At 39.3% G+C, this 26,971-nt stretch overlaps 1 protein-coding gene and 1 long non-coding RNA gene across 2 annotated transcripts in view; one reads left to right on the top strand and one right to left on the bottom strand.

Moving 5' to 3' along the window:
• The window catches only part of Cep76 (centrosomal protein 76), a 28,906-nt gene extending 5,694 nt beyond the window's left edge, over window positions 1–23,212 (top strand). Inside the window, exons 5-12 of the mRNA XM_055622985.1 lie at window positions 1,097–1,282; window positions 3,833–3,930; window positions 7,082–7,210; window positions 10,233–10,421; window positions 15,295–15,461; window positions 17,371–17,704; window positions 22,295–22,512; window positions 22,877–23,212. Coding sequence (XP_055478960.1) covers window positions 1,097–1,282; window positions 3,833–3,930; window positions 7,082–7,210; window positions 10,233–10,421; window positions 15,295–15,461; window positions 17,371–17,704; window positions 22,295–22,512; window positions 22,877–23,015 — 1,460 coding nt within the window. The 3' untranslated portion in view covers window positions 23,016–23,212. The remainder of the gene's footprint in view (window positions 1–1,096; window positions 1,283–3,832; window positions 3,931–7,081; window positions 7,211–10,232; window positions 10,422–15,294; window positions 15,462–17,370; window positions 17,705–22,294; window positions 22,513–22,876) is intronic.
• LOC129688205 (uncharacterized) overlaps window positions 19,124–26,971 on the bottom strand; it is a 12,900-nt gene continuing 5,052 nt past the window's right edge. Inside the window, exon 3 of the long non-coding RNA XR_008721872.1 lies at window positions 19,124–20,037. This is a non-coding gene — a long non-coding RNA (uncharacterized LOC129688205). The remainder of the gene's footprint in view (window positions 20,038–26,971) is intronic.

The raw sequence follows: 26,971 nt of genomic DNA, 5'->3' as shown, positions 1-26,971 counted from the left end.
TCTTTCTTTCTTTCTTTCTTTCTTTCTTTCTTTCTTTCTTTCTTTCTCTATTTCTTTCTCTTTATCTCTTTTTTCTTTTTTTTTGGTCTTGGTGTGTGCGTGTACATGCTTTGCCAGCATGTGTGTATGCATCTGAGGCTGGAATAAAAGACAAGATACCACGATCAGCTTGCATTTATGTGGGAATTCTGGTCCTCTTGATTGTGTGGCACATATTTAACAACTGAACCATCTCCTCAGTGCTGGTTCGCTCAGTTTTATATAGTCAATACTGTGATGCTTTCTGAGTTGAGGAATAAATGTAATTTAGGGTTAATGTTGACATATTGGGTGGTTTTGTTCTTTTAAGATTTATTTCTATTTCATATGTGTAAGTGTTGTGCCTGCAGGTATGTTTGTGCACCATACAGTGCCCAGAGAGGTTAGAGAGGGCATCAGAGTCCTGGGAACTGGGGTTACGACAGGTGTGAGCTACCATGTGGGTGCTGGGAATTGAATGTAAGTCCTCTGTAAGAACAATTATTCTTAGCCACTGAGCCATCTCTCCAGCCTCCTGTATTTTTAGGGATCTTTAGGTTTCCCTTCTTCGTGTGTATGTGGTCTTGCTATGTAGCCCTGGCTGGTCTTGAACTCACAGATCCACCTACCTCTGCCTCTACCTCTGCCTCTGTGCTGGGACTGCCACTACACCCAGCTGATGGCTTTGTCTTTTGTAGTAACATATGCTATGATAAATTCTTTTAAAGAATAGGCTTTTCATGGGCCAGAAAGTTATGTAAAGCATATAACTAAACAACTCCTTCTCATAATCCTATCAAGTCGTAATAGAAACAGGATATTTTTCCCCCAGATGCTGGCATGCTTTCAGGGACATCATCAGATTATTTCATTGTGTGTAAGGTTATTGTTTAGTTATATTTTTCAGTAAAAGTGTATGTGTTTGTGTACTCCCGCATGCTTATGCGTGCACACGTGTGCATGTGAGTCTGGGTAGAGAATCTGTTCACTACCATGTAGCTTAATCCTTAGCTTGTAAAGTTATTCTGTGTTTTTAATTCATACTTAATATAGACTTTCCTTTCGTCTGTGTTACCAGGTGATGGAACTAGAATGGCTGATTCAACAACAATGTTATCAATAAGTGATCCGATTCACATGGTGCTAATCAAAACAGACATATTTGGTGAGACCACTTTAGTCGCTTCCTATTTTCTGGAGTGGAGATCAGTTTTGGGCTCAGAGACGGGAGTGACGAGTCTGACTGTGGAACTTATGGGTGTAGGTATGACAATTAGTGCCACTCTTTGCTTGTTTTAATCACTGTTTGTAAAGACATTTATTTCATCAAAATGGCTTTACAGGGGGAAACTGTAGAACAAGGTTTCACAGGAATTTCAGTAGTAAGTTGTCTTAGGAAGTATGTTGAAGAATGATGCTGCAGCTCTTCAAAGTCAGTCTGGCTTATCCTAGGGAACTGTTTTTCCTGGAGAATGAATAGAAAATTTGGAGGTTCAACAGTTTTAATAAATACAAGGTTTTAAGAAAACAAGGATTCTTTTAAACACATGGATATGTGTATAAAAAAGCTGCTGCTGCTTTTTTTTTTTTTTTTTTTGGTTTATTGAAACAGGGTTTCTCTGTATAACAGCTCTGTCTGACTTGTTCTGTAGACCAGGCTGGCCTGGAACTCAGAGAGCTGTCTGCCTCTAGCTCCAGAGTGCTGGGCTCATAGGTGTGTGCCACCACAGCCCATAAGCCTCTTTGCATCCGCTTCTTTCTGGTGTGCCCTAGAGTACACATCGTCATCACTATAGTGGTTCTTGGAAGAATGTTATAGGTTATTTTGGTTTGATTATGGCTGGAATCTCACAGTGTGTGTCTTGGTCTGTCCTTGAGTTCCATATATAATCCATTGGCCTACCTTGTGCTAGGATTATAGGCACATGCTGCCATGTGGCTATTGACAAATGAATAGATGTTCCTCCAGCCCCTTATCATGAACAAATAAGGTTTGGAAAAGGTGCTAGCTTGTTCAATATCAGTAGCAATGAATAGGAAAGGACAGACGTTATGCATTAGCTTATTTCCTTAGAGTTTTGAATCTCATAAAATGAAAACAAAAACCTACTAATGTTTATGTGTAACATATAATGGAGTTGCATTAGTATTACATCTTATCCATAAGAGTTGAACTTGGGGCTAGCATGATGGCTGCACAAGTAGGAGGAACTGGGTTTGTGTCCCCAGCAGCCACATAAAAAGCTGGGCATGGTAGTGTAGCGTGCATTTGTAACTCTAGCTCTGATGGCAGTGGAGACACACGAATATTGGGAGCTCACTGCCCAGCCAGTCTAGCTAACTGGTGAGCTCCAGGTTCAGTGAGAGAGCTTATCTCCAAACTAAAGCTAAGAGCAGAAGAGGAGACACCCGGTGTCAGCCTCTGCTATCCATATTCATGTAAATGGGCAAGGACATCTGCACACACACACACACGCATGCACATGCACACGCAAAAGGAAAGAAAAGCCATGCAGTGGTGGCACATGGCTTTAATTCTGGTGCTTTGGAGGCAGAGGTGGGCAGATGTCTGTGAGTTTGAGACCAGCCTGAATTTGAGGCTGGCCTGGTCTATACAGTAGGTTTTAGGACAGCTAGGGGTACACAAAGAAACACTGTCTTGAAAAACCAAAACAACAGAACTGGAGAGATGGCTCAGTGGTTAAGAGCACTTCCTGCTCTTATGGAGAACCTGGGTTTAATTCTCAGCACCCACATCACAGCTCACAAATGTCTATAACTTCAGTTCCAGGTGATCTAACACGCCCTCTGGCTTTCATGGACACCAAGAATGCACATGTTACACAGACATGCATGCAAGCAAATACTTATACACAAAAAACAATAGCAACAAAAAACTAAATTTGGCCAGTACATAGCAAGGCCAAAAAAGTGGTTTCCAGTTCTTTGCCTTCAAAAATAGGCCTAGGCCTGGAGAGATGGCTCAGTGGTTGAAAGCACTGGCTGCTGTTCTAAAAGATTCACATTCACTCCATAGCACCTACATGATGGCTCCCTATGTCTGTTAGTAACTCCAGTCCCTGGACTCTGGCCTTCAAGGGCGCTTAATGCATACAGTGCACAAGGTGCACAGACCGACATTCAGGCCAGCATAACTATAAAGTAAAAGATTAAAAACCAAACAACATTGTTTGGTTTTTAATCAGGCCTACGTGATAATTGTAGCAGTGACCTGGAGACAAGCCATGTACTGGTTTGCTGAGAAGTATTCTAGTGTGATTTTTGATACACACACACACACACACACACACACACACACACACACGTGTATGATTTAAAATCATGGGTTCAAAAGTGATATGTTAAGAAAGGGTAAATGGAGTTACTGTATATTATAAAAAGTATGACTACTTTCAGATTTTCCTGGAAGCAGAATGGGTTACTAACAATTGCTTTGCTTTTACACTTAATGTTAAGTCTAGTTGGAATTTATGTACTTAGTGAAAATAAAAATTTAAGAATTCCAAATCCATGAGGTCAGAAAAGTTTTTTAAAATGTTTTTAGAAAGCTAAGAAAATAGTTCATGTTTTTATTATGTACATTAGTAAAAAAAGTAAAAACCACTTTGATTTGGTTATTTTAAATTTTTTGATTAATTTTTAATATGAATATTAAGTGTAATGTTCATATTATCATTCTACCTAGATGATAAGGTACCTCACTCTTAAATTATGGTTAGACTTTTACTAACTATAATAGTACTGCATGTTCTATGTTTTAAATAGAGTCTTAAGTATTTATTTGTATTTATAGGGACAGAATCAAAAGTTTCTGTGGGAATTTTAAATATAAAACTTGAAATGTACCCACCACTCAGCCAAACCCTGTCTCAAGAGGTCGTGAACACACAGGTAAAGCTCAGCTCCTCTTTGTGCACGTGCTTCAGTTATAGCAAATATTTACCCAAGAAAGTATTCTCTTTAGGAAAAACAATGTCATCCCCGTTTTATTTATACTAAAAAAATTAACAAAGGATGGGAAGAGAGTTAAAAACCTGGGCCTGGTGATGCAGCTTAGTGGTAGTGCTTGCTCAGCATTTACCAAGCTCCAGGGCGGGCAGTGTGATGGGGAAAAGCCACAAAGTTGGAGGGTGGATGGAGAAAGTTACCACATTTGCATGTACTTTTGCGTGGGTTGGAGGCGGGTGGTAAGGATGTGCTGTGCTGCTGTGTAACTCTCAGGAGTGGGTACAGTGGGTCCTCCACATGGATCCTGGGGATTGAGTTCAGGTCATCAGGTTTTGGGGGTAGACACCTTTTCTTGCTGAGCCATCTTCATTTCATAGACATCTACTGAATGCGTGGTTTTTGTGTAATCCCTGCTAGAATGCCTGGGGAGGCTTTCTCTCCTAACTCTACTATTGGAGCTCAGCAGCTCCTTTCTGGGTTTGTAAGATGTACAGATTTCTTCAGTCCTGTGAGTTGGAATTGCAGCTGTGGTTCTCTGCTTTCTTGTGGAATAACTCTCCTTAACTACATGCTTTAGTCTTAGAGTTGTGCTTTTATTCAACCATATCATATTTTTATTGTCTTAGACTTTCTCTCCCCTTTTTATTCCTCTCACCCACCCCCTCTGTGGTATTGGGCATCAAACCCAAGGCCTTGCCACATGCAACATAGTCCTGTGAATTATAGCCATAGCCCTTCAATTTTTATTATTTATTATCATATATGTGTATATATGTTATTTATAAAGCCATATGACATATAAACAAAGACCTATTTGATTTTTTGGTTTTGTTTTGTTTGTTCTGGTTTTCTGAGACAGGGTTTCTCTGTGTAGCTCTGGCCGTCCTGGAATTTACTCTGTAAATTAGGCCTTGACTCACTAGGTCACCTCCCTCTGCCTCTCCAGTGTTGTGATTAAAGTCTTGTGCTACCAAGGTTTTGCTCAAATAACTATTTTAATTATTTGTTGTTGTTGTTGTGGGTTTGTTGGTGTTAAGTCAAGATCTCCTTGTGTAGCCCAGCTATATGATCTTGAACTTATGATCCTCCTGCTTCAGACTTCTAAATTCTTGGATTACAAGTTTGTGTTCAGCACTGCCACATCTGGTAAATTCTGTTGCTACTTGTATTGACAAATAAAGTATTTCATTGGTGACTGAAGGGATGGCTCAGTGGTTAAGATTTCTGGATGCTTTTCCAGAGAGCCTGCGTTCAAAGTTTGTTTTGAGTTGGGAATTGAACACAGGGCTTCATGAATTGTGGACATCTTCTACCACTATGTGACAGCCCCAGACCATGTGTTCTCTGTGGTTTGTTTTTTTGAGATGTCACTGTGTAGCCTTGGCTGGCCTGAACCTCACAGAGATCCACCTGCTTCAGCCTTCCATGTGCTAGAATTAAAGGCCTGTGCCGCCACACCTGGCAAGTTCTTATGAAGCATGACATTGTGTTATTTGCTTACTTGTTTTTAAGTATGTATCTTAAAACAAGTTTATTGTGAGTGTATGTGCAGGCATTTTGTGTGGGTGCTAAAGAATCTACAAAAGGAGGTTGTGGCCCCTGAAGTTGAAGTTAAAGGTGGTTGCTGGGAATGAAACTCAAGTCCTCTGGAAGAGTAGCCAGTGCACACTGGCCATCTCTCTAGAGCTGTCATTTTATAAGTGTTTTGTCATTTTTCTATGGTAATAGTCATTTTTAGTGACTTTGTTATTTTGTTTTATCTGTATGTGTGTATATATATATTCATTTTTAGTGATAGTGTATTCTGTTTTATCTGTGTGTGTGTGTGTGTATATATATATATATATATAATGTTTGGAAAAATTTAAATATACTATATTATTGTGTGTGCACTTAATAGGGGGTCCATGCATCATAGTATTTGTGTGGAGATCAGAGCGCAGCCTTGTGGAGTTGATTTTCCTACTTTTACGTGCATTCTGGGAATCAGCTAGGTTAGGAGGCTAATGTGACAAGCCCTGAGCCACTTTGTTGGCCTTATTCTTAAACATTTAGGCAGGGATGCTTACAAGTCTTAAATGTTAATAAAAAGCAAACCTGCCATGTACTTGGCAGCGACCAGTGACTCTGACTCCAAGGATCCGATCACTTTTTTGGCACGTGCACATATACACATGCATATAAATTTAGGAAAAATTTAAAAGGACTGGGTACCATGTGCTGAGAATATGACAGCACAAGAGGCAGAACCTTTGTCTTTTGTTTTGCTTTTGAGTCAGGCTCTTTTCATTGTATAGCTCTGGCTGGCCTGAAACTTATTATACCCGGCTGCCTTTAACTCACAGAGATCCACCTGCTTCTTCCTCCTGAGTGCTGGGATTGAAAACATGTATACCACATCTGGCTAACAGCACCTTATTTTCTGGAGGCTGGAGATTGAGTAAGCAGAATGCCAGGTATAAGCCAGGCGTGTTGGCATATGACTTTATTCCCAGCACTTGGGAGGCAGAGTCAAGGGGATCTCTGAGTTTGAGGCCAGTTTGGTCTACAAAGCGAGTTCTAGGACAGCCACAGCTACACAGAGAAACCCTGTCTCAAAAAAACAAAAACAAAAAACCCACAGAAAAAGAAAAAAGAAGCCAGATAGAATGGTTACTGGAAGGCATGATTAGGGTAGGGTAGAGAAATACCTGTATTGCAAGAAACATTAGTATTAATAATTTCAAGATTGGGCCTGTGTTTTTCAGGTAGTATAAGCAACAGCCTTGAACAAAAGCTTTGTGTGGATGGAGAGAGAGAAAATGAGACAGGGCCAGAGTGGTAATAAGTTCAGGCAGGGAGTTTACAGTATGGTAGAAAGTGATTGAAGTGAGTTATTATTTAAAGGAATTACGCATTATCCATTGTGTGTGTGTGTGTGTGTGTGTGTGTGTGTGATTTATTGTATGGAGACCAATGATATTGAAGTCAGAAAGTCAGAAAATGTTGTGTTAGTTCTGGTTAAGATGGAAGCAGCAGTGGAGAACAGTAGATGGTTCTGGTAGTTGAGGAAATTTTAAAGACATTTAATTTAAACATTATTCCTTATTTCAAGCTTGCCTTGGAGCGTCAGAAAACTGCAGAGAAAGAGCGATTATTTCTTGTCTATGCTAAGCAGTGGTGGAGAGAGTATTTGCAAATTCGACCCTCACACAACTCACGGCTGGTGAAGATTTTTGCACAGGTTTGTAAATTATGTTAGAAAAGTTTCATCCCTGCATTTGGGATGTACAGCTATAAATATTTTACATTTATACAATATATTTATTCCACAAGTGAAAGTTTATTTTTAAAAGTTGTCTTTTATTGGCTAGGTCAATGGCATATTATAATTATTGTTAACTTCGAATATACCTTTACATGATACTTAAAATTGAGTGAACATTTGGATACTTTACGGCTTATATGTAAATTGCACTCTTTGTACAGAACGGGGACTTTCGACATACATTGTGTTTGTTAGTTTTACAAAACAGAAAACAAAAACAGTATTAAGTGGCCAGTGACCGGAAATGTTTAACTACACAATTTCAACTACAGATGCACCTTGACTTACAGTGCACTTTCATGCTGATGAACACATTAAGTTAAAAGTGCCTTTAATACAGCTGACCTGCCCTAGGTTGTTGCTTAGCAATACAATACACTAAGGGATATTGCTTGTTTACCTTTGTGATCAGGTGGCACACTGAAGCTGTGACTGCTCAGCATCAAAAAATACTGCATGCTGTATAGTACTAATCTAGAGATCAAAATTTCAAGTATAGTTTCTGCAGGATATATGCATATATCCAGTAGAGCTATACATATATATGTGTGTATATATGTATGTATGTATAGCTTCTGAGGAATACATCAAATAGTTTATATATTCATCTTCTATACAAAGTTAGATTATTTTGACATTAAATGTCTCTGATGTTAGTTAGGGTTTATATTGCTGTGAAGAGACACAATGATTACAGCAATTCTTATAAAGGAAAACATTTAATTGGAGCTGCCTTCCAGTTTCAGAGGTGTAGTGCATTATCATCATGGCTGGAAACATAGTGGTGTGAAGGCTGGAGAAGGGACTGAGAGTTCTACATCTGTATTGCCAGGCAGCAGGAAGAGAATGCCACACTTAAGCATCTGATTTCAAAGCCTGCCCCTAGTGACACAGACGTCCTCCAACAGCACTATACCTATTCCAGCAAGGCCATACTGAACTAATATATATGTTATATACCCTACACTCCCTAATCATTGGGACAAACTACGAATGGCTTCATTTCTAGATATGGAGCGTAGGAATAACAGTCCTAAGTTAACTACTGGTAGGAAGAAAAAAAAAATTGTTTCTAACTCTACATAGTGTTATTCCTGTTAAGGTATGGATTACATTGGATAGTGCTGTGTAGAAATATGTTACTGGTTCTAAAAGTTGAACGGTAGTGTTTCTGTTGCCTGAGTTAGGTTTTATTTCATCAGAGCATTTTACGCATGTCCAAAGTTTTAATCATAAGTGGCTCCCTCCCTTCGCTGTATAAAGACAAATGTAGGCTTTGTTGACACCCATCTAAAAGCATGATAGTAGGTAATTGTCAGAGGCGTTGTATACTCAGTTGCCATTCAGCACAGTCGTTGAGATGCATCCTGTTCTCAGGACACAGCAGCACACACCTTTACTCCCAGCACTTGAGAGATGTAGACAGGCAGATCTATGAATGTGAGACCAGCTAGCTCTATGTAGCTCCAGGCTAGCCAGAGTAACACTTAGTGAGACTGTCTCAAAAACAAACAGCAGCAAAAAGATGTGTCCTGTATTTAGAATATATGATATTTTCCTAAAATGTTTCTTAGCTTCTACTTTCAATTGATTTGATTAACAATTTTTTTTTCCAATCATCGGTCAAAAATATTTTGTCTGCAATAAAGTTCTGTGTAGTATGAAAGAGTACTTCAGCTTATATTTACATCCTTTTTCTTATCTATCTGCTGACCATTTTTTTCAGAGCAGGTCTATTTTTTTCTTTATTATTTATTACAATTTATTCACTTTGTATCTCAGCTGTAGCCCCCTCCCTCGTTTTCCAATTACACCCCTCCCCATGTCCTTCCCCTAGTCCACTGATAGGGGAGGTCCTCCTCCCCTACTATCTGACCGTAGCCTAGCAAGTCTCATCAGGACTGTCTGGTTCCTCTTTTTCTGTGGCCTAGTAAGGCCACCTTGCCAGTGGGAGGTGATCAAAGAGCAGTCAACCAAGTTCGTGCCAGTGACTGCCCCTGCTCCTCTTACTACGGAACCCACATCTGAGCAGGGGGTTATAGGTCCTTGGCCATGCATGGTCATTGGTTGATTCATCAGTCTCTGCAAAGACCCCTGGGCCCAGATTTTTTGGACTCTGTTGGTCTCCTTGTGGAGTTCCTGTCCTCTCCAGGTCTTTCTATTTTCCCCCTCTTCCATAAGATTCCCTGTACTCTTCCCAAAGTTTGACTACGAGTCTCTGCAACTGCCTCAATTACCTACTGGGTAAAGTCTTTCAGAGCTCCTCTGTGGAAGGCTCTTTTCCTGTTTTCTGTCTTCTCCTACTTCCAATGTCTATACTGTTTGCCCTTTTGAATGAGATTGAGCATCTTCCCTAGGGTGCTCCTTGTTGTTTAGCTTCTTTAGGACTATAGATTTTAGTATGTTTATCCTATATTATATGGCTAATATCCACTTATAAGTGAGTATATACTATGTGTGTCTTTCTGCTCTTTCTGCTTCTGGGTTACTTCACTCATTATGATCTTTTCTAATTCCATCTGTTTGCCTGCAAATTTCAAGATTTCCTTTTTTTTTTTAATAGCTGAATAGTATTCCATTATGTAAATATACCACACTTTCTGTATCCATTCCTCCACTGAGGAACATCTAGGTTGCTTCCAGATTCTGGCTATTGTGAATAAAGCTGCTATGAACATAGTTGAGCAAATATCCTTGCTGTACACTTGAGTGTCTTTCCGATATATGTCCAGTAGTGGTATAGCTGGATCTTGAGGAAGCACTATTCCTAATTTTCTGAGAAAGCGCCAGATTGATTTCCAAAGTGGTTGTACAAGGTTACACTCCCACCAGCAAGGAGGCATGCATTGATAAGTGGAATCCAGAAATATTCTAGAACAATAGGAGATGTGACACTTTGGACGATTAGCTTATCGGTGTTTTCCCCTTCTTCCTGCAGGATGAGAATGGGATAAACAGAGCAGTGTGTTCCTATGTGAGGCCTCTTCGAGCTGGGCGGCTTCTGGATACTCCACGGCAGGCGGCTCGGTTTGTTAGCGTCCTCGGTTATGAGCGAGCCCCTGTTATCGGGGGAGGAGGCAAGCAGGAGCAGTGGTGTACGCTGCTGGCGTTCCTCTGCAGAAACAAGGTGCCACACACGGCAGACAGCAGTGCTTACTCTCAGAACCATTTCCAACATGGCATCCTTAGAAAAGGATTTCCTTGAAAATATACATATTATCAACTTGAACCAGTCAAATCTTACCACCGTTTACATACCAGCACTTAAAACTTAGCATCTTTATTTTTGTATGGAATTTCTTATTTAATAGCATGTTATTCTCTCCTGAGATAGAGACTCATGTATACTTCTCAGAAACAAAGTATAGAGCTGAATGTGTTGGCTCATGCCTATAATTCCAGAACTTGGGAGGCTGGTTCAAAAGATCATGGTTTCAAGGCCAGTCTGGATAACCGAAAGCTCCAGGCCATCCAAGGCTACACAGTGAGACTGTATCTCAAAAGAGGAACAAAAATGTATAAACAGAATGATTATGAGAAAAATTCTTGGATTACATGGTACACATTTTCTTTACTTTTTGTTTTGTTTTTTTTTTTTTTCAAGACAGGGTTTCTCTCTGTAGCCTTGGCTTTCCTGGACTCGTTTTGTAAACCAGGCTGGCCTCAAACTCACAGAGATCTGCCTGCCTCTGCCTCCCTTAGTGTTGGGATTACAGGCATGCATGAATGCACCCAGCTGCATTTTATTTAGTTTAAAGCACAATTAATTATATTTAACAACTTACATGAATTTGATATTAAACTTTATAAGAAAATTGTATTTACTTTAATTTTATGTGTATTGGTGTTTTGCCTGCATGTTTATCATTGCATAACATGCATGTCGTGCTTACAGAGTCCAGAAGTGGCCGTTAGATTCCTTGGAGGTGGAGTTATTGAGGATTGTGGGTGCTGGGAAACCCAGGTCCTCTAGAACAGCAGCCAGTGTTCTTAACTGCTACGCTGTTTCTCTAACTCCTGAGTTAAATTTAAGATTAAAATAATTTAACTTTAATCTTCTAAACTCTAACAATGCTGCTAATATAGTGAGCAAATAAGACTTTTTAGTTGTTCCTTACAGTGAAACAGGGAAAGACAAGTTTTACATTCTGTTTTGTAGTAAGTCTGTCTGGTATTGTGTAAATAGAATGTACACTCACAAAGAATAACTTATGCAATAGAAGAAACTGAGTGAGAGGTTGATTTGTTAGTTGGAACGGTTGGGGTGTGTGTGTGTGTTGTTTTTGAGACAGGGTCTCCTATGTAGTCCTGGAACTTGCTCTGTAGACCAGGCTGGACTCAAACTTACAGAGATCTGCCTGCTTCTACCTCCCAAAGACGTGCCACTGCGTACAGCCAAACCCCCAAAACAATAAACTCAGCCAGTGAATGCTTTCTATCCACCATACTTACAAAGGTTCCCAAATTTAGGACTTAAATTTTAATATGTATCCAGAAAAAAGGAAAGAATTCCGCTGCAACTCATAAAAAACTTATACTTCACAAAAAGTCTCAAGTGAAATTTTTTTTTAATATTTATTTTTTTAGGTGTTTGTTTTTTGTTTTGTTTTGTTTTTGAGATAAGGTTTTTCTATGTAGCCATGGCTGTCCTTTAACTCTCTCTCTGTAGACCACGCTGGTCTACAGTGATCTGCCTGCCTCTGCCTCCCAAGTACTGGGATTAAAGTCATGCACCACCACCCAGTTTTTTCTTTTTCTTTCTTTCTTTCTTTTTTTTAGTTGTGATGTGGCTCAGTGTTAGCAGCACACACCTGTTAAAAAAAATTTTTTTTTTTTTAAATTTTTATTTTATGTGACTATGTATGAGGTGGTCAGATCCCCTGGAACTGGAGTTAGAGACAGTTGTGAGCTGCCATGTGGGAGCTGGGAATTGAACCTGGGGCCTCTGGCCTCTGGGCCAGTGTTCTTGTCCACTGAGCCATCTCTCCAAGTGAATTTTATATACTAATGTTTACCCAGTTCATGCAGCTTAATAGCTAAAGCAAAGCACTGACAATTCTTAGAGAGATTCTTAGATCCCATAAACATGAAAGGTTTGGTCCTAGTTTTGAAATTATCTTGAGGTAGACTTACACATGACAAACTCACTAAATTAGTGTCAAATCCCTTAAAATTCATGGTGAATTAAAAGAAGCTTGTTTTAAGTACATACCAGATAGTTCAAGATACTCTGCCTAGGTCCCTATGTGACCCAGCAATGATAAAAATTAAGCAATTAACAAAAGTATGACTAATTTATGCCTTTTAGGAGTGGTAAATTTTGTGCCAGCCACTGTGGCCATATGATTAACACAAACTAATTATTGTTGTAAAATAGGTTTTATGAAAGTTATCAAATAAAATAAAAATCCAACTTAGAACAGCCAGGCTTGGTGATTCATGCCTTTAATCCTAGCACTTGGGAGACAGAGGCGTGTGGATTGCTGTGAATTCAAAACCAGTGTGGTCTACATAGTGAGTTTCAGGACAGCCAGGGCTATGTATAGAGACCCTATCTTGAAAAACAAAAAACAAAACAAAATCCAACTTATTTGTGAAAATTCATTGTTGGCACTAAATCCAGTATCAAAAATAATTCTAATAAGCTAATACACAACAGCCAAAAACCCTAGGGTTATATCCCCACTCTGCTTAGCCTTAAACCATAGTCGTCATTTATAAGCACAATTACTTGCTGCAGGACTGCTTGCCACACTTCAAACTCAAAGGACTTGGTGGTACGTAAGAATAGGTTGCATTGGCTGGGAGGTGGTAGCACACAAAACATTGGAAGCAAAGGCAGGTGGATCTCTGTGATCTCTGTGAGTTCAAGGCCAGCCTGGTCTACAGAGCTAGTTCTTTGACTCGCAAGGCTACACAAAGACCGTGCCCCCAAAATATGTTGTATCTTTAAAATAGTTGAAAAGCACATTATTTATCCAAAGCAAAGTTTGTTTCTCAAAGTTCTGCTTATGTATTTAAACTTCTACAATTTGTAGTGCAATAGGAATAACACATTTTATACATTCTTCTTTAAATAAGCAGTTGTTTTGTAAAGCAAGTAACCCATTTTAGTGCTATTTCTCTTACTGTGGTAAAATACTCTGACACAAAACCAGTTGGGGAGAAAGGTTACATGCCACTGTAGCACAGAAGTCAAGAGCTTCAGACAGCTGCTCACATCACATCCCAGCCGAGAGCCCAGAGAAAGGAGCTGATGCATGGGTAGCGCTCAGCTGGCTTCCTCCGGTGAGGCAGTCCGGACTGCAGCCAGACCGTAGTCTCCCAGAGCTTGCTCTGCAAGACTGCTGCTCCCGCTTCCCTAGTACCATTTTCGGAAGCTATTCATGTGTCCGTGGGAGTGAGGCCCCAGCACTAGAGCCGTCCAATGCATAGCATTCAGATGCTGTGTGCCCTCCAGGATCTCATTGCGCAAGGTAGAGTGGACACCAAGTCTCTTAAAGAAAAGGGTCATTTTAAGTAGTACCTTGAGAATTATTTAAAATAGTTTTATTGTATTGTATTAATAAAGATTGTAACATTAAAGATGCAGCTAATAATTGAGTCCATAATTTATAGGTAACATAAATTATCTTGTTTTATAATTTAATATTATGCTAAGAATACTTTTTCCAGGTGACTTCCATAGGGCTTTTTTTGTTTTTATTGTTTGGTTTTTTGAAATAGGGTTTCTGTGTATATCCCTTGTCTGTCCTGGACCTTGCTCTGTAGACTTGACAGGCCTTGAACTCATAGAGATCCTCCTGCCTCTGCGTCCTGAGTGCTGGCACTAAAGGCATGCATCACCACGTCTGATTTGCACTGAATTTTTTTATGTTACAAGTGAATTTTTGCATTAAATGCTTTTAAATTTTATTTTGGGTTATGTTTTTGTGATAAAAATCTCTGGATAAAAGCATACTAGGTAGCTAGGTATGGTGGTGGCACATACCTGTGTTCCCAGCAGGCAGATTGCTGTGAGTTTGAAGCCAGCCTGGTCGACAAAGCCAGGACAGCCAAGGCTACACAGAGAAACCCTATGTCAAATAACCAAAACAACACAAAACCTCCCAAAAACATACTGGGTCTAAAGGTTTTTATTAAATAGTGTGTTGTGGGTGTAGCTCAGTGGGAGAGCAGCCTTGGGTTCAGTGTACAACACTGCAAAGAGAAAAGGTGGGGTGGGGAAGGAAGGTATAATTCTTCATTTTCACAATTACTTCACATTTTTAACCCATAATCTTATTATATTTAAATATATGTCTGTATGTACACATCTAATATATGCCTATACTGTGTGGCCAGAGATGAACTTGAACTTCTGGCCCACCTCCTGAGTAATGGAACTATAGACTGCACCATCATGGCCTGCTTCTGGTGGAGGCCTAACACAGGCTTTGTGCATGTGAGACAGTCGCTCTACCAACTCAACTATATCCCTAGCCCCCAGTTCTATAATGTTTTTAAATTGTTGAACTGATATAATAAGGGATGAGCGTGGAGACGTGGCTGTAATGCAAACATCTGCCAGAGGCAAGAGATCACGGCAAATTGGAGGTCAGCCTTTGTCACATAGTGAGAGCCTATGTGACAAAACAAAAACAGTAATACATCAAAGAGGGTCTGGAAAATAATATAGAATTTATCCTAATAATAAGCATTTTATCATTTACTGTTTTTCTAATCATTTTTTCCTATCTTAAAATTATATACAGATCTGTTGAACTCTTTGCTTGAGTCTTTTTCATTTATTTACATTTTTTTACTGAAATACTTTTCAACTTACTTATTCATACCCTTTATCTTTTACATCTTCCCTGTAATTTAAAGTCTTTTCACATTAGAATATTTTCTCCTTGTTTCAGATTAACACTGGCCTAATGAATAAACTTGAAGTTTTTTGTTGTAATTTTTTATTTAGGTATTTAATGGAACTAATTTTCCTTGCCTTTACCTTCTAGGGTGATTGTGAAGATCACGCTAACCTGCTGTGTAGCCTTCTTCTTGGATATGGACTGGAGGCTTTTGTCTGTGTTGGGACCAAGGCAAAGGGGGCCCCTCACGCATGGGTTATGACCTGTGGGACTGATGGGACCATCATGTTCTGGGAGAGTTTAACAGGCCACAGGTTAGTCAACTAAGTTTACAAGGATAGTAATCGCAGATCTAGTGCCAGTGAGATGGTACAGCAGGTAGACACAAGCAGAGAGAGCTGAGTCCAAACAGTTGTCCCCTGACTTCCATCTGCATGCCACAGCATGTGTGTGCTCACACATACATATCATACATGTACACAATAATAGTCAAGTTGTAAAACATTAGATGAAACACAGGTACAATTGTAGTGCTGGGGATCAAACCCAAGGCCTTGCATTTATTTGTTTTTTTGTTTTGTGTGTGTGTAAGTCAGAGGACAGCTCACAGAACTGTTTTTTTGTTTGTTTGTATGGTACTCAAAAATACATGTTTCTAATTTTAGTTATTAGAGGCTTTTTTTTTTTTTTACTAATTGTAGCTAAGTAAATGACCTTTAAGAGACTACTATATGCTTTTAAAATACTCTTTACTCTCATGATATTTGTTTTAAAAAATTGTATTAACTTTTAGTTTTGTGTAATTGGCATACTTATTTTCTGATGATTATTCCTAAGACTGAAAATGAAAGTTGAAAATCATGGTTTAGTTTGAAAAATGAAGTGGCACTAACTCTGCTATTTCTTCATGGACATTCTTTCTTGGTTTTTTCTCATCTTATGGTTAAGCATTCAGTGTTGTAAAGATAGGGATGGGCTGCCTCCTTGTTTTCCTAAATTCTGTTTCTCTCTGGCTGAGAGTCACTTTGGATAATCATGCCTAATAATATTCAATTAAATTAGTTTAATTAGGATGCTCTCTGGATGAACTTTCTTGATCTTCACCATAGACATAGAATATTTTCTTTCTTCCTTTTTTTCCCCCCCTAAGACAAGGTTTCTCTGTGTAGCCTTGGCTATCCTGGAACTTGCTTTGTAGACCAGCCTGGCCTTGAACTTACAGAAATTCGCCTGGCTCTGCCTCCCAGGTGCTGGGATTAATGGTGTACCACTGTCACCCAGTTTAGAATATTTTCTATTGTTAAAAAAATAGAAAGTGTAACTGGATGTTTCTACCTTGCAGGTTCTTTTCTTTCTCACCCTTTATCCCCCTCCTTCCCATTTTACCCTCTCTCACTAGATAGGAGAGAAAGGAGGGGAGAGGGGAGAGAGATAGAAATCTCTGAATCTAATTTCTTTCTTGTTTCTTCTTTGAGTACAACTATTAGCAAAGTACAATCTGCACCCCTGGATGACCACCAACCAGTCTATGAAGGCTGTGGCATTTATGTACCCTCTGAAAAAATGCCCAGTTTCAAATGCCACATAATTGCAGAAACTCTCTGCATCTGGCAAAAACTATGTCTCTGCTCTAGAGCACAAGCAAATCATAGCCAGCTGCTGCAAGGTTGTCCCCATATCTTCACACCTGGGATTGAAACCAAAACATAGTCTTATAATATTTCTCTGTTTTTTTTAAAGAAATCAAAATTCCAGAAGTTTTACTACAAAGAGCCCAGTTTTTAAAAGATGTACTGTGCAGATAAGGCAGAGTAATTCAGCTGAGAAGCTGTTCAGTAGAGAGTGCGCTGTGCAGGCGTGAGTTGAGATCTCCAGAACTCATGTAAAAGTCGAGGGTGGACGTGTGCCTGTGAGCCCCAGAGCTCTGAGGTGGGGAGACAGGACCAGCTGGTCTACCCAGAACTATGAGCTCTGGGTTCAGGGAAAGACCCCATCTTAAGACATGGATAGTAACAGAGACAACAGTGCAATGTCAACCTCTGGCCTCCACATGCACAGGTATGAGCAAGTGAGTGAACCCAGAGTAATCATATTGTAAAAATACAGAAGTAAACCCAGACTAAACATGAGTCCTGGCGAGTAATTACAGCTTTATTATTATTCTAAGATAACTGCCTTTATAGTTTAAAAATCCTTATTGTGTGAAACTATGATTTCTTTTAGGTACATCCACAAGCCTACTAATTCTGAAGGACCTCCACTTGCTGAACAGCCCAAACCATTGTACCCCTACCGAACGATTGGTTGTGTTTTCAATCATCAGATGTTCCTGGGAAATTGTCAGCCCTCCGATGCAGTGGAAACCTGCATGTTTGATTTGAATGATGAATCCAAGTGGAAACCCATGAGTGAAGAAGCAATCAAGTCTGTGTGCGCTCCAGGCGCTACTGCATCTCTCCCTCCCTTCCCACCTCTGTGTGCATCCACAATTGATGCCTCAGTCACAAGCAATGAAATCGAAATGCAGCTGAGGCTTCTGGTATCAGAACACAGGAAGGTAACGACACGAATCGTTGTAGCTTCAGACTGTCTTTTGTTGTGTAATTTTTTAAATTTTTCTTTTAGAATTATTTCTGTATGATTATTTTGCTTGTAGGTATGTGTGTGTACCATTTGCATGCCTGGTACCCTTGAAGGTCAGAAGAGAATTCTGGATCCCCTGGGACTGGAGTTACAAGCTGCCACATGGTGCTGGGCCTTGAACCTGGGTCCTCTGCAAGAGCAACAAGTGCTCGTGACCAATGAGCCAACTATTCCACCCAGCTTTTTTCCTTAAGTGTGTTCAATACCAGTAGTCACCTGTTATTCAAAGGAGAGTGAACACAGTCCCTACTTATGAAGATCATAGCGGTGGAAGGCATGAGACATAGCTGTGAGTCTTAAACATTGCCAGATCTGGGCTAGAAAGATAGGTTAGTAGCTGAGAACACTTTGTTCTTCCAGAGGACCCAGGTTCAGAGTCTGGCGCCCAGGTCCAGTGCTTCATAGCCTGTAACTCCAGTTCAGTTCCAGTGTACGAAAATTATGACTTCCACCTGCAGTCTAAGAATGACGGGCTTGTTCACATTCTACAGTCAGATTTTGGTTGACTGCCGCTGTTTGGATTTCCTCCTTCTGAAATGGTTTATTTAGATAACTGATCCATTTAAAACAGCTTTGTTAATTTCCTTTTGCAACTCTTTACCCCCCAGGCTTGTTTCTGGTATTTTTTTTTTTTTAAGATTTATATATTTTATGTGAGTGTTTTTGCCTGCATGTATGTATGTATGCCAGGCATGTGCTTCATGCCTACAGAGGTCAAAGAGGGCATCAGATTCCCTGGAACTGGAGTTAGCAGGTGGTTGTAAGCTGCCTTGTGAACACCAGGAATTGAAAGTGGGTCTTCTGCAAGCACAAGTACTCTTAGCCACTAAGTGATCTCTCCAGCCCCCTTCCTGTTTATTTTATTCCACATGGATGCGTGTAAAATTATATCCTCATTCCATTCCTTTAATTAATAGGATCAGATGTCCTGTTTATTGGCCATGTAGATTTTCTTCATAAGGGCATGAAAAACAAAGTGCACTAATTAAGAGATTAACCTGTTTTATATTTTATTTATCTATTTTTGATTTTTGAAACAGGGTCTGACTTTGTACCTGCCTCTTCCTCTCATTGCACCACTATGCCTGATGGGATTAACATATTTTAAGAATTTGGTCTTTAATCTGGTCTCTGTGTAATCCCAGCACCCAGGGAGCAGAGGTTGGTTGATTTCTGAGTTCATGAGTTTGAGGCCAGCCTGGTCTACAAAGCGACAATTCAGGAAAGCCAAAAGGCTACACAGAGAAACCCTGTCTTGAAAAACCAAAAAACCAAAAAAACAAAAAAAAAAAAAAAAAAAAGAAAGAAAAAAGAACTTACTTTAAGCTGGGAATAGAAGTCCCCAACACCACACATACACACACACTCCCTAAACTTGTCATTTATCAAAAGAAACTGTTAGGAGACTAAAGCCTTAGAGTAAGTTATTTGTAACTCACAGCTAACAAGAGACTGAAATGCAATATTTCTATGAAAGATTTATTTCTAATTTACTTCTGTTGTTCCCTTTTAGAATCCCTTCTTGGGTATACTTTCCTTATCCATGAAGTCATCAAAGACAGATTGATTTGTTATATTCTCTGGGCCCCAATTACTGATAGCTTTGGTTCCTAGCATTCTTCTTGCTCATCAGCTCATAAAGCATTTATATGTTTTTAGCATGGTGCTGGTGAGGAAAGTACTTAATTATACTGCTTGAAACAAATGCCCCTACTTGTTTTCTCCTTCTCTCATGTTGCCTGGTAATGTTCTTACTTTTTGCTCTATTACAAGTGAGGACACTATTTTATTATCCTATAAGCTTGTTCTTAACACAGTCCTGTTTTGTACTTTAAAAAACCATCTTTTAAGTTTCTTTTATCTTTTTCTCCCTATTCCACCCCAATCCCTTCCAATACCCCGACACCAGGTAGGAGAGAGAGATAAAGGGTTAGTGGGAGAGGGGGCACAGTTCTTTCTTGGCTGCTTCCTGCTGGTTAGGGTCATTGAGTTCCTTGGAGCTAATCCAGTCCTCGTTTTAGTAGATCTGTGACTTCTTGTCTCACAACAGCAACCAGGAGCAGCAAATGGGAAGCAGGAGCAGCATTGTTCTTTCTCTTTGTGCCACTCTCTGGGCTCTGGCATTTATTCTCTCTCCAGAGTCCTTGGATTCAAACTATCTACAGCTGGCAAAGAGCTCCTCTCCGAGACACATGAGGCAAATAGTCTGCTGCTGTGGACCATCTGAGTCAGTCCCACATCCCACACCTGGGACCAAAACAAAAACAGGGTTATATCCACAACACAGTCCTGCAGTTTCACCATGGCTTTCTTATATTATATATGAAAATTTACATAGCTAGTAAGCACCTGTTAGTAAAAAGGGAAATAAAAAGTCAGAATGAGGCTATCATTTTCCATTTACTCATGTAGCTGAAATCTGTGTCAGTGCTGATCATTAGCTGGGTCAGTACTCTCTGTAACCCTGCAAGGGAGATGTGTGTGACAGGGAAAGTATTAAATATAGACCTCTAAGGCTGACACAACAGCTAAAACCCTGAATGTGATGGCATGAAACTGTAGTGATAGGTAATAACATTATAAAAATATTTTTAAGAATATTAAGAAGTTTTTGATATTGGTGCCTAAAGGTGTTTACTCAGTTTGTATATAGATAAGTAGTTCACTTGTTACAGTCAAGTTGTAATTGTTTTGAACATTCATAGAAATGTGTGTTAACGTTCCTGTCAGCACTTGTCTTTACCTTTTGCTTTTTAGATTTATTATTTTATGTGTATGAACATTTGCCTGCATTTGTGTTTGTGTACTATTTGCATGCCTAATGTCCACAAAGTTCAGAAAAGGGCTTCTGATCCTTGGAATTGGAGTTACAGATTGTTGTGAGCCACCCTGTGGTGCTAGGAATTGAACCAGGTCCAGTGCTCTTAACTGCTGAGCCAACTTTCCAGACCTGTGTTTATCTTTCAGTCTCTTACGGTGTAAAAGACAGTGCTGTTTAGAAAGTAGCTATTTTGAGCTTCATTTATTCAATTGATTTATTGACTTTACCCTCTACTGAAGGTGAGGTTATGCAAATTATCTTGCTAAAGTTCTTGAGTGGGAAGGGCACAAGTCAGGGTATCATCATAAGCCTAGGCTGGTCTCAAACTTTCTATGTCACTGAGATTGAACTTCTGATCCTCCTGCCTCCATCTCCTGTGTGCTGAGATTACAGAATGTACCTTCACACCTAATTTTGTGTAGTGCTGGGGATTGAACTCGGGGCTCCATCCTTACCAAACAATCTAAATAAAATAGAATCTCAAAATTTATTGACATTATAGCTTCCATATTAGGACAATTCTGTGTATTCTATCTAATAGGTATTTATTTTGTACTTCTGAGCCTTATACATGCGAGATAAATCATTGGATTGAATGTTTTAGTTATTTCTGAGAAATAGAGCATAATAAAGTGTTATTTTTATTTCTGTTTATCCCTACAATAATTAATAGGAAATTGAATAATTAGGACAGCTTAAAGAAAAAATTCTTCAGCTGAGCATGGTGCCACACATTTAATCTTAGCACTTGGCAGATTTCTAGAGGCCAGCCTGGTCTACATAGTAAGTTTCAGAACAGCTAGGGCCATGTAGAAGAGACTCTGTCTTAAAAAAAAAAAAAAAACAAAAAACCGGGGGAGGGTTGGGGAGATGGCTCAGTGGTTAATAGCACTGTCTGCTCTTCCAAGGGACCCAGGTTCAACTCCCAGCACCTACATGGCAGCTAACAACTATCTGTAAGCAGTTCCAGGTGGTCTGATACCTTTACACCAATGCACATAAAATAAAATTAAATAAATTATTCAAAAAAAGAAGGAAGAGGAGAAGGAAGGAGAGAGGGAGAGGGAAAAGAGAGAGAAGAGAGGGAGGAGGAGAAGGAAGGAAGAAGAGAAAGAGAGAAAACCTTGTTAGGTCTGGAGACAGAACCAGGCAAATCTCTGAGTTCCGGACCACCAGGGTTACATGGTGAGAAGCTATCTAAAAATGAACACAGATCTTCTCTTGCAAGGTGTTGTGACATATGTCTGCAGTCTTAGCATTGAGCAGGCAGAGGCAGGAGAATCTGTGCAGAATGGAGTTCATCCTTGATGGCTAACAAGGGCTACATAGTTATTCTCTCTCACACACATCTTGAGTTAGGTGTGGTAGCACATGCCTGTAATTCCAGCATTTGGAAGAGAGGAAATTGAAGGACATACTCAGCATCACACCTAGTTGAGACCAGCCTGGCCTATATGAGACCCTCTCTCAAAGCAATAAAAAAATAAATAAACCATATCTTCGCATACATTGAAATGAGCAGCTAATTAGGTATCATGGTGCATGCCTATAATCCAAGAACTCAAAGGCTAAGACAGTAGGATTGCAAATTCTGTGCCCATATAGGCTGTGTTCAGAGACAAAAAGCACATTGTTATTGAATTGGTTAATAAAATATTAATATAGTTCTCTTAATTGCTGTAGGACCTTGGCCTCACTACTGTTTGGGAAGACCAGCTTTCCTATCTTTTATCACCAGCTTTGGCTTCCTATGAATTTGAGCGAACAACAAGCATATCTGCAGGCAATGAAGAATTCCAAGATGCCATAAGGAGGGCGGTGCCTGATGGTCACACATTTAAAGGGTTCCCAATACATTTTGTGTATAGAAATGCAAGGCGTGCATTTGCCACTTGTCTTCGGTAAGGATTTTATGAACTCGAAATTGAAAACATTTATATATTAAGAATCTAGAAAATCGGCTCATCCTGGTAGCATATGCTTGTGATCCCAGTACTTGGGGAGGCAGAGGCAGGTGGATCTCTGTGAATTCAAAGCCAGCCTGGTCTACAAAGCGAGTCCAGGACAGCCAAGGCTACACAAAGAAAGCCTGTCTCTCAAAAAAAAAAAAAAAAAAAAAAAAAAAAACTGGGGGGAAAAAAACCTGGAAAAAAAAAAAAAGAGAGTCTAAAAAATCACTTAGTCTGATAGTTGCTAGGAGTGACAAAACATAAAATGAGAGCTTCTACAGTGACTTTCTCCTTAAATGTTTTTATTTTTATATAGGTCTCCTTTTTGTGAAGAAATAATCTGTTGTCGTGGAGACCAGGTGCGACTGGCAGTTCGTGTTCGAGTGTTTACCTACCCTGAATCTGCATGTGCTGTTTGGATCATGTTTGCTTGTAAATATCGCTCAGTATTATAGGACTGACATTTTCTAAGAATTATTCCTGAGTAGCTGTGTGAAGGTTTCTTAATTTAAAATCAGCCTCTGGCTTTGGATGTCATTGTTTTGTATACATCTGACTGGCAATGTTTTAAAATATCATGTATGTACTTAAAAATTAAGAGTAAAAAAACTGTATTGAATTTAGTATATAATAAGTGTATAATGATAAATGTTTTGAGGGACTCAGTAGTTTAAATGTGAATATAAGATCTGTTACTTCATATTAATAAGTAACTAATGAGATTTATCTAATGCTTTCAGCCATAATTAAATCAAAATGGTCATTATTTTTCATAAATGAAAGATTATTTTACACAAATTATGAGAAATTAACCCAATAGTTTATTTATTACATAGATGAAAATATATTTTGCTGAATTATCATTTTTGTGGTTTATTCATGACACTAGGGATATTTGAGGTTTTCCAATGGTGACTTTAATACAAGAATAGAAAAAAGGCCGTGTGTGGTGCCATGCATTTTCAATCCCACAAGAGGCCAGCCTGGTCACATAGCAAGTCCAGGCCAGTCAGGGCTGTACTACGAGAACCTGTCTCCAAAACACAAACAACACAAAGAATTTGGTATCAGAAAAGTGTGAATATTAATAACAAATCTCACATGAATATTTGGGTATGTGAATCATTTATGGATGTCATTAAAATTAATTGAGCACCAGAAAATATTTATTACACTTCCTTGTTACAGTATAGGTCATTCTTTATTTTTTGTTGTGATTAAAACCTCAGCCTACTGCAGGGCTGTGGTGGTGCACGCTTTTAATCGCAGCACTTGGGAGGCAGAGGCGGGTGAATCTCTGTGAGTTCGAGGCCAGCTTGGTCTACAGAGTGAGATCCAGGACAGCCAGGAATGCACAAAGAAACCCTGTCTCAAAAATCCAAAAGACCACATCAGCCTACATGTGACTAATCTCATTGAAAAAAAATCATAAGAGGCCATTGAGAAAAATATGTGAGTTTATATTTATTTTTAAATTGAGCAAGTTTTAGAAGTTTTAAGAGAGCAAAGGTATTAAAATCTAAGGTAACTTGACTTTCTGTAAGAAGCTAATGCTAAGTATTTAAGTTTGACTGTCCATTCTGCATTTTTGTGCAGAGAGTTTTGTTTTTGTGACACTGGGAATTAATTCCAGAGCTTCCTTCATACTAGGCAAACACTATCACTGAGTATACCCACAGGTCTCACTAAATAGCCCTGGCTGGCCTGGAACTCAGAGATTTGCTTGCCTCTGCAGTTTCTTAGTTTAGTTGCTTTATCCATTGGTTTTATTAAGAGATAAGTGTGTGCTAGTTCACTATCCAAATTATTTATTATTTTCATCACCTACTGTTGCAAATAAAATTATTTTATTTATTTATTTATTTATTTTTGGGTGTCTGACTTTTTTATATAGTTGTGTGTGTGTGTGTGTGTGTGTGTGTGTGTGTGTGTGTGTGTGTGTTTGCATGCAAGTGCATGGGTGAGTGAGTCATAGACTTTGTAGAAAACAAGCTAACTTTTAGGAGTAGATTCTGTCTTTCACACTTTGTGGGTTTTGGAGATTGTACTTAGGTCATCAGTTTTGCCAACAAGTAAGTGCCTTTACCGCCTGAGCCTTCTCACTGGCCTAAAAATTATTTTTTGAAGTTAAAAAATATAATTAGGCTAGCCTGGACTACAGAGGGAGTTCCAGGACAGCCAGAGCTACACAGAGAAACCCTACCTCCACAAAACAAAATGGAACAACAAAAATACCTAAAGATACTTAAAACCTAAAAAAAAAAAAAAATTACAGTGAATATTTATGACTCAATTTTTTTAGAAGTCTAAAAATATTATTCCTTCTTCATCTTCATCTCTTGTAAGGCTCACATGAGAATCTGTTACCAGAATTACACATAAAGCCATCAACAGAAAATTGCTTTTCACCGTTTGAGACAAACTATGAGGCACGTACAAAGAAGCTGAATGTATTAAGATCAAAGCTGTTTTGTCATTAGCTTGGGCCTCCTGTCTTACTGTATAGTAGTAACACATGTATTTCAGCGGGCTTTTGTTATAAATTCTGAAATAAATTTGTTACACACTTAATAGAGTCTGGCATTAATACTCTTTAAAGATGTTTTACTTTCTATCATTAATTCATTGGTTAGTAGACTTCTTGTGCTAATACTTTTTTGTGTCTTAGTTCCTTTTCCTGTTGCTGTGATAAAGGACCATGATGAAAGCAACTTAAGGGAGAAAGGGTTTATTTCGGTTCCCAGCTGTAGGTTGTAGTCGGTCATGGTGGTAGAGTTTGAAACAGCTGATCATATTCCACCCACAGTCAAGTAGCAGAGGGATCCAAGCCCTTGGCATGGTGCCACCTTTCAATCAAGATTCTCCCTGAATGACATGCCCAGAGGCTGACTCATTCTCGGTGTCCTTCACAGATGTGCCCAGAGGCTAGGATACTACCAGTGTCCTAGGTGGTGACCCAAATCCTGTCAGTGTCAACCATTAGTACAGTATGTTGTTGATTCTTTTATGGTTTTTTTTTTTTTTTTTTTTTTTGATACAGGGTTTCTCTGTGTGGCCCTGGCTGTCCCGGAACTTACTCTGTAGACCAGGCTGGCCTCCAACTCACAGAGATCTGCCTGTCTCTCTACCTTCCAAATGCTGGAATGTGTGTGCCACCACTGCCTGTCTCCTTTGGATCTTTTAAGACAGGGTCTTTCTATGTAGCTGTTGCTGGCCTCACACTTGAGGCAATCCTCCTGCCTCAGTCTTTTAAATGCTAGAATTACAGGTGTTCATCCTCATACCTAGCAATATATTATCTTTAAGAATTAAACTTGGAACCAACGTGGTGGTACAGACCTTTAATCCCAGCACTCAGGGCAGAGGCAGGTGGTTCTGAGTTCAAGGCTAACCTGGTTCACGAAGAGAGTTCCAGAACAGGTTTTGAAAAACAAACAAGCCAAATACATAAACTAGAAAGCACCCTGTTCTGAAGTTTGTTTTTTTTTTTTTATGATTCCTTTTTAATTTTTATGTGCATTGGTGTTTTGCTTGCATGCATGTCTATGTGAGAGTGTCACATTCCCCTGGAACTAGAGTTACAGTCATGAGCTGTCATGTGGGGCTGAAGTTTGTTGTTTTTTTTTTAGCACAGACTTCATATTTTAAAAAATTATTTTTATGTATGTGTGTGCCTGCCTGCCTACAGTGTTCACCATGTTCATTCAGTGCCAGTTGAGGGTGTCTTTGGAAGTGCAAAAGACTTTAATGTTAATGGAAAGCGGTATATGTTTTTTCTTTTGTGGTTCATGGTTACAACTGAAGAACCTGCTGCTAAATTCACAGCTGCACAGATTTATGTTGTCTTCTCAGCTTTATGCTTTCAGGTCTCAAATTTAGGTCTTACATTTTCAACGAATTGTATATGATGTGGGTTGAGGTTACCAGTGCAGTGGCACTATTTGTTTTAGGAAGTTTTTTTTTTTCTCTTTTATCTTCCATGGAAAAACTATTGAACTGTAGATGTACGTGGTTTTTTTTGTTTTGTTTTTTTTTTTTTCTTCAGTCTCAATTCACTTCCTATTATGCCAGCACCTCTCTCTCTCTCTCTCTCTAACTCATTTATGTAGCCCGGATGGCCTGGAACCCATCAAGTAGACCAGACTGGAACTTGCTGTAGTCCCAAATGCTAGGATGGTGTACCATGATGCCTAGTTTGTGACACTTATTTTTATGAGGCAAGATCTCATGTAAGCCAGGTTGGCATTAAATTCACTCTGGCAGCAGCTGGGGGTGGCTGAGGTTTTGATCCTCCTGACTCTGACTTCTGGGGTTACAGATGTGTGCCATCACAGCCGATTACATGGAGTCAATGGAGATCAAACCTAGATCCTCATGCATGCCAGACAAGCACCCAACCAACTCAGCTACA

This window comes from Psammomys obesus, unplaced genomic scaffold, assembly GCF_907164565.1.
Source record: "Psammomys obesus unplaced genomic scaffold, mPsaObe1.curated_primary_1811, whole genome shotgun sequence".
In the NCBI taxonomy this organism is placed as follows: domain Eukaryota; kingdom Metazoa; phylum Chordata; class Mammalia; order Rodentia; family Muridae; genus Psammomys; species Psammomys obesus.
The sequence above is the reverse complement of the archived record's forward strand: the minus strand, read 5'-3'. Positions and strand labels throughout refer to the sequence as shown.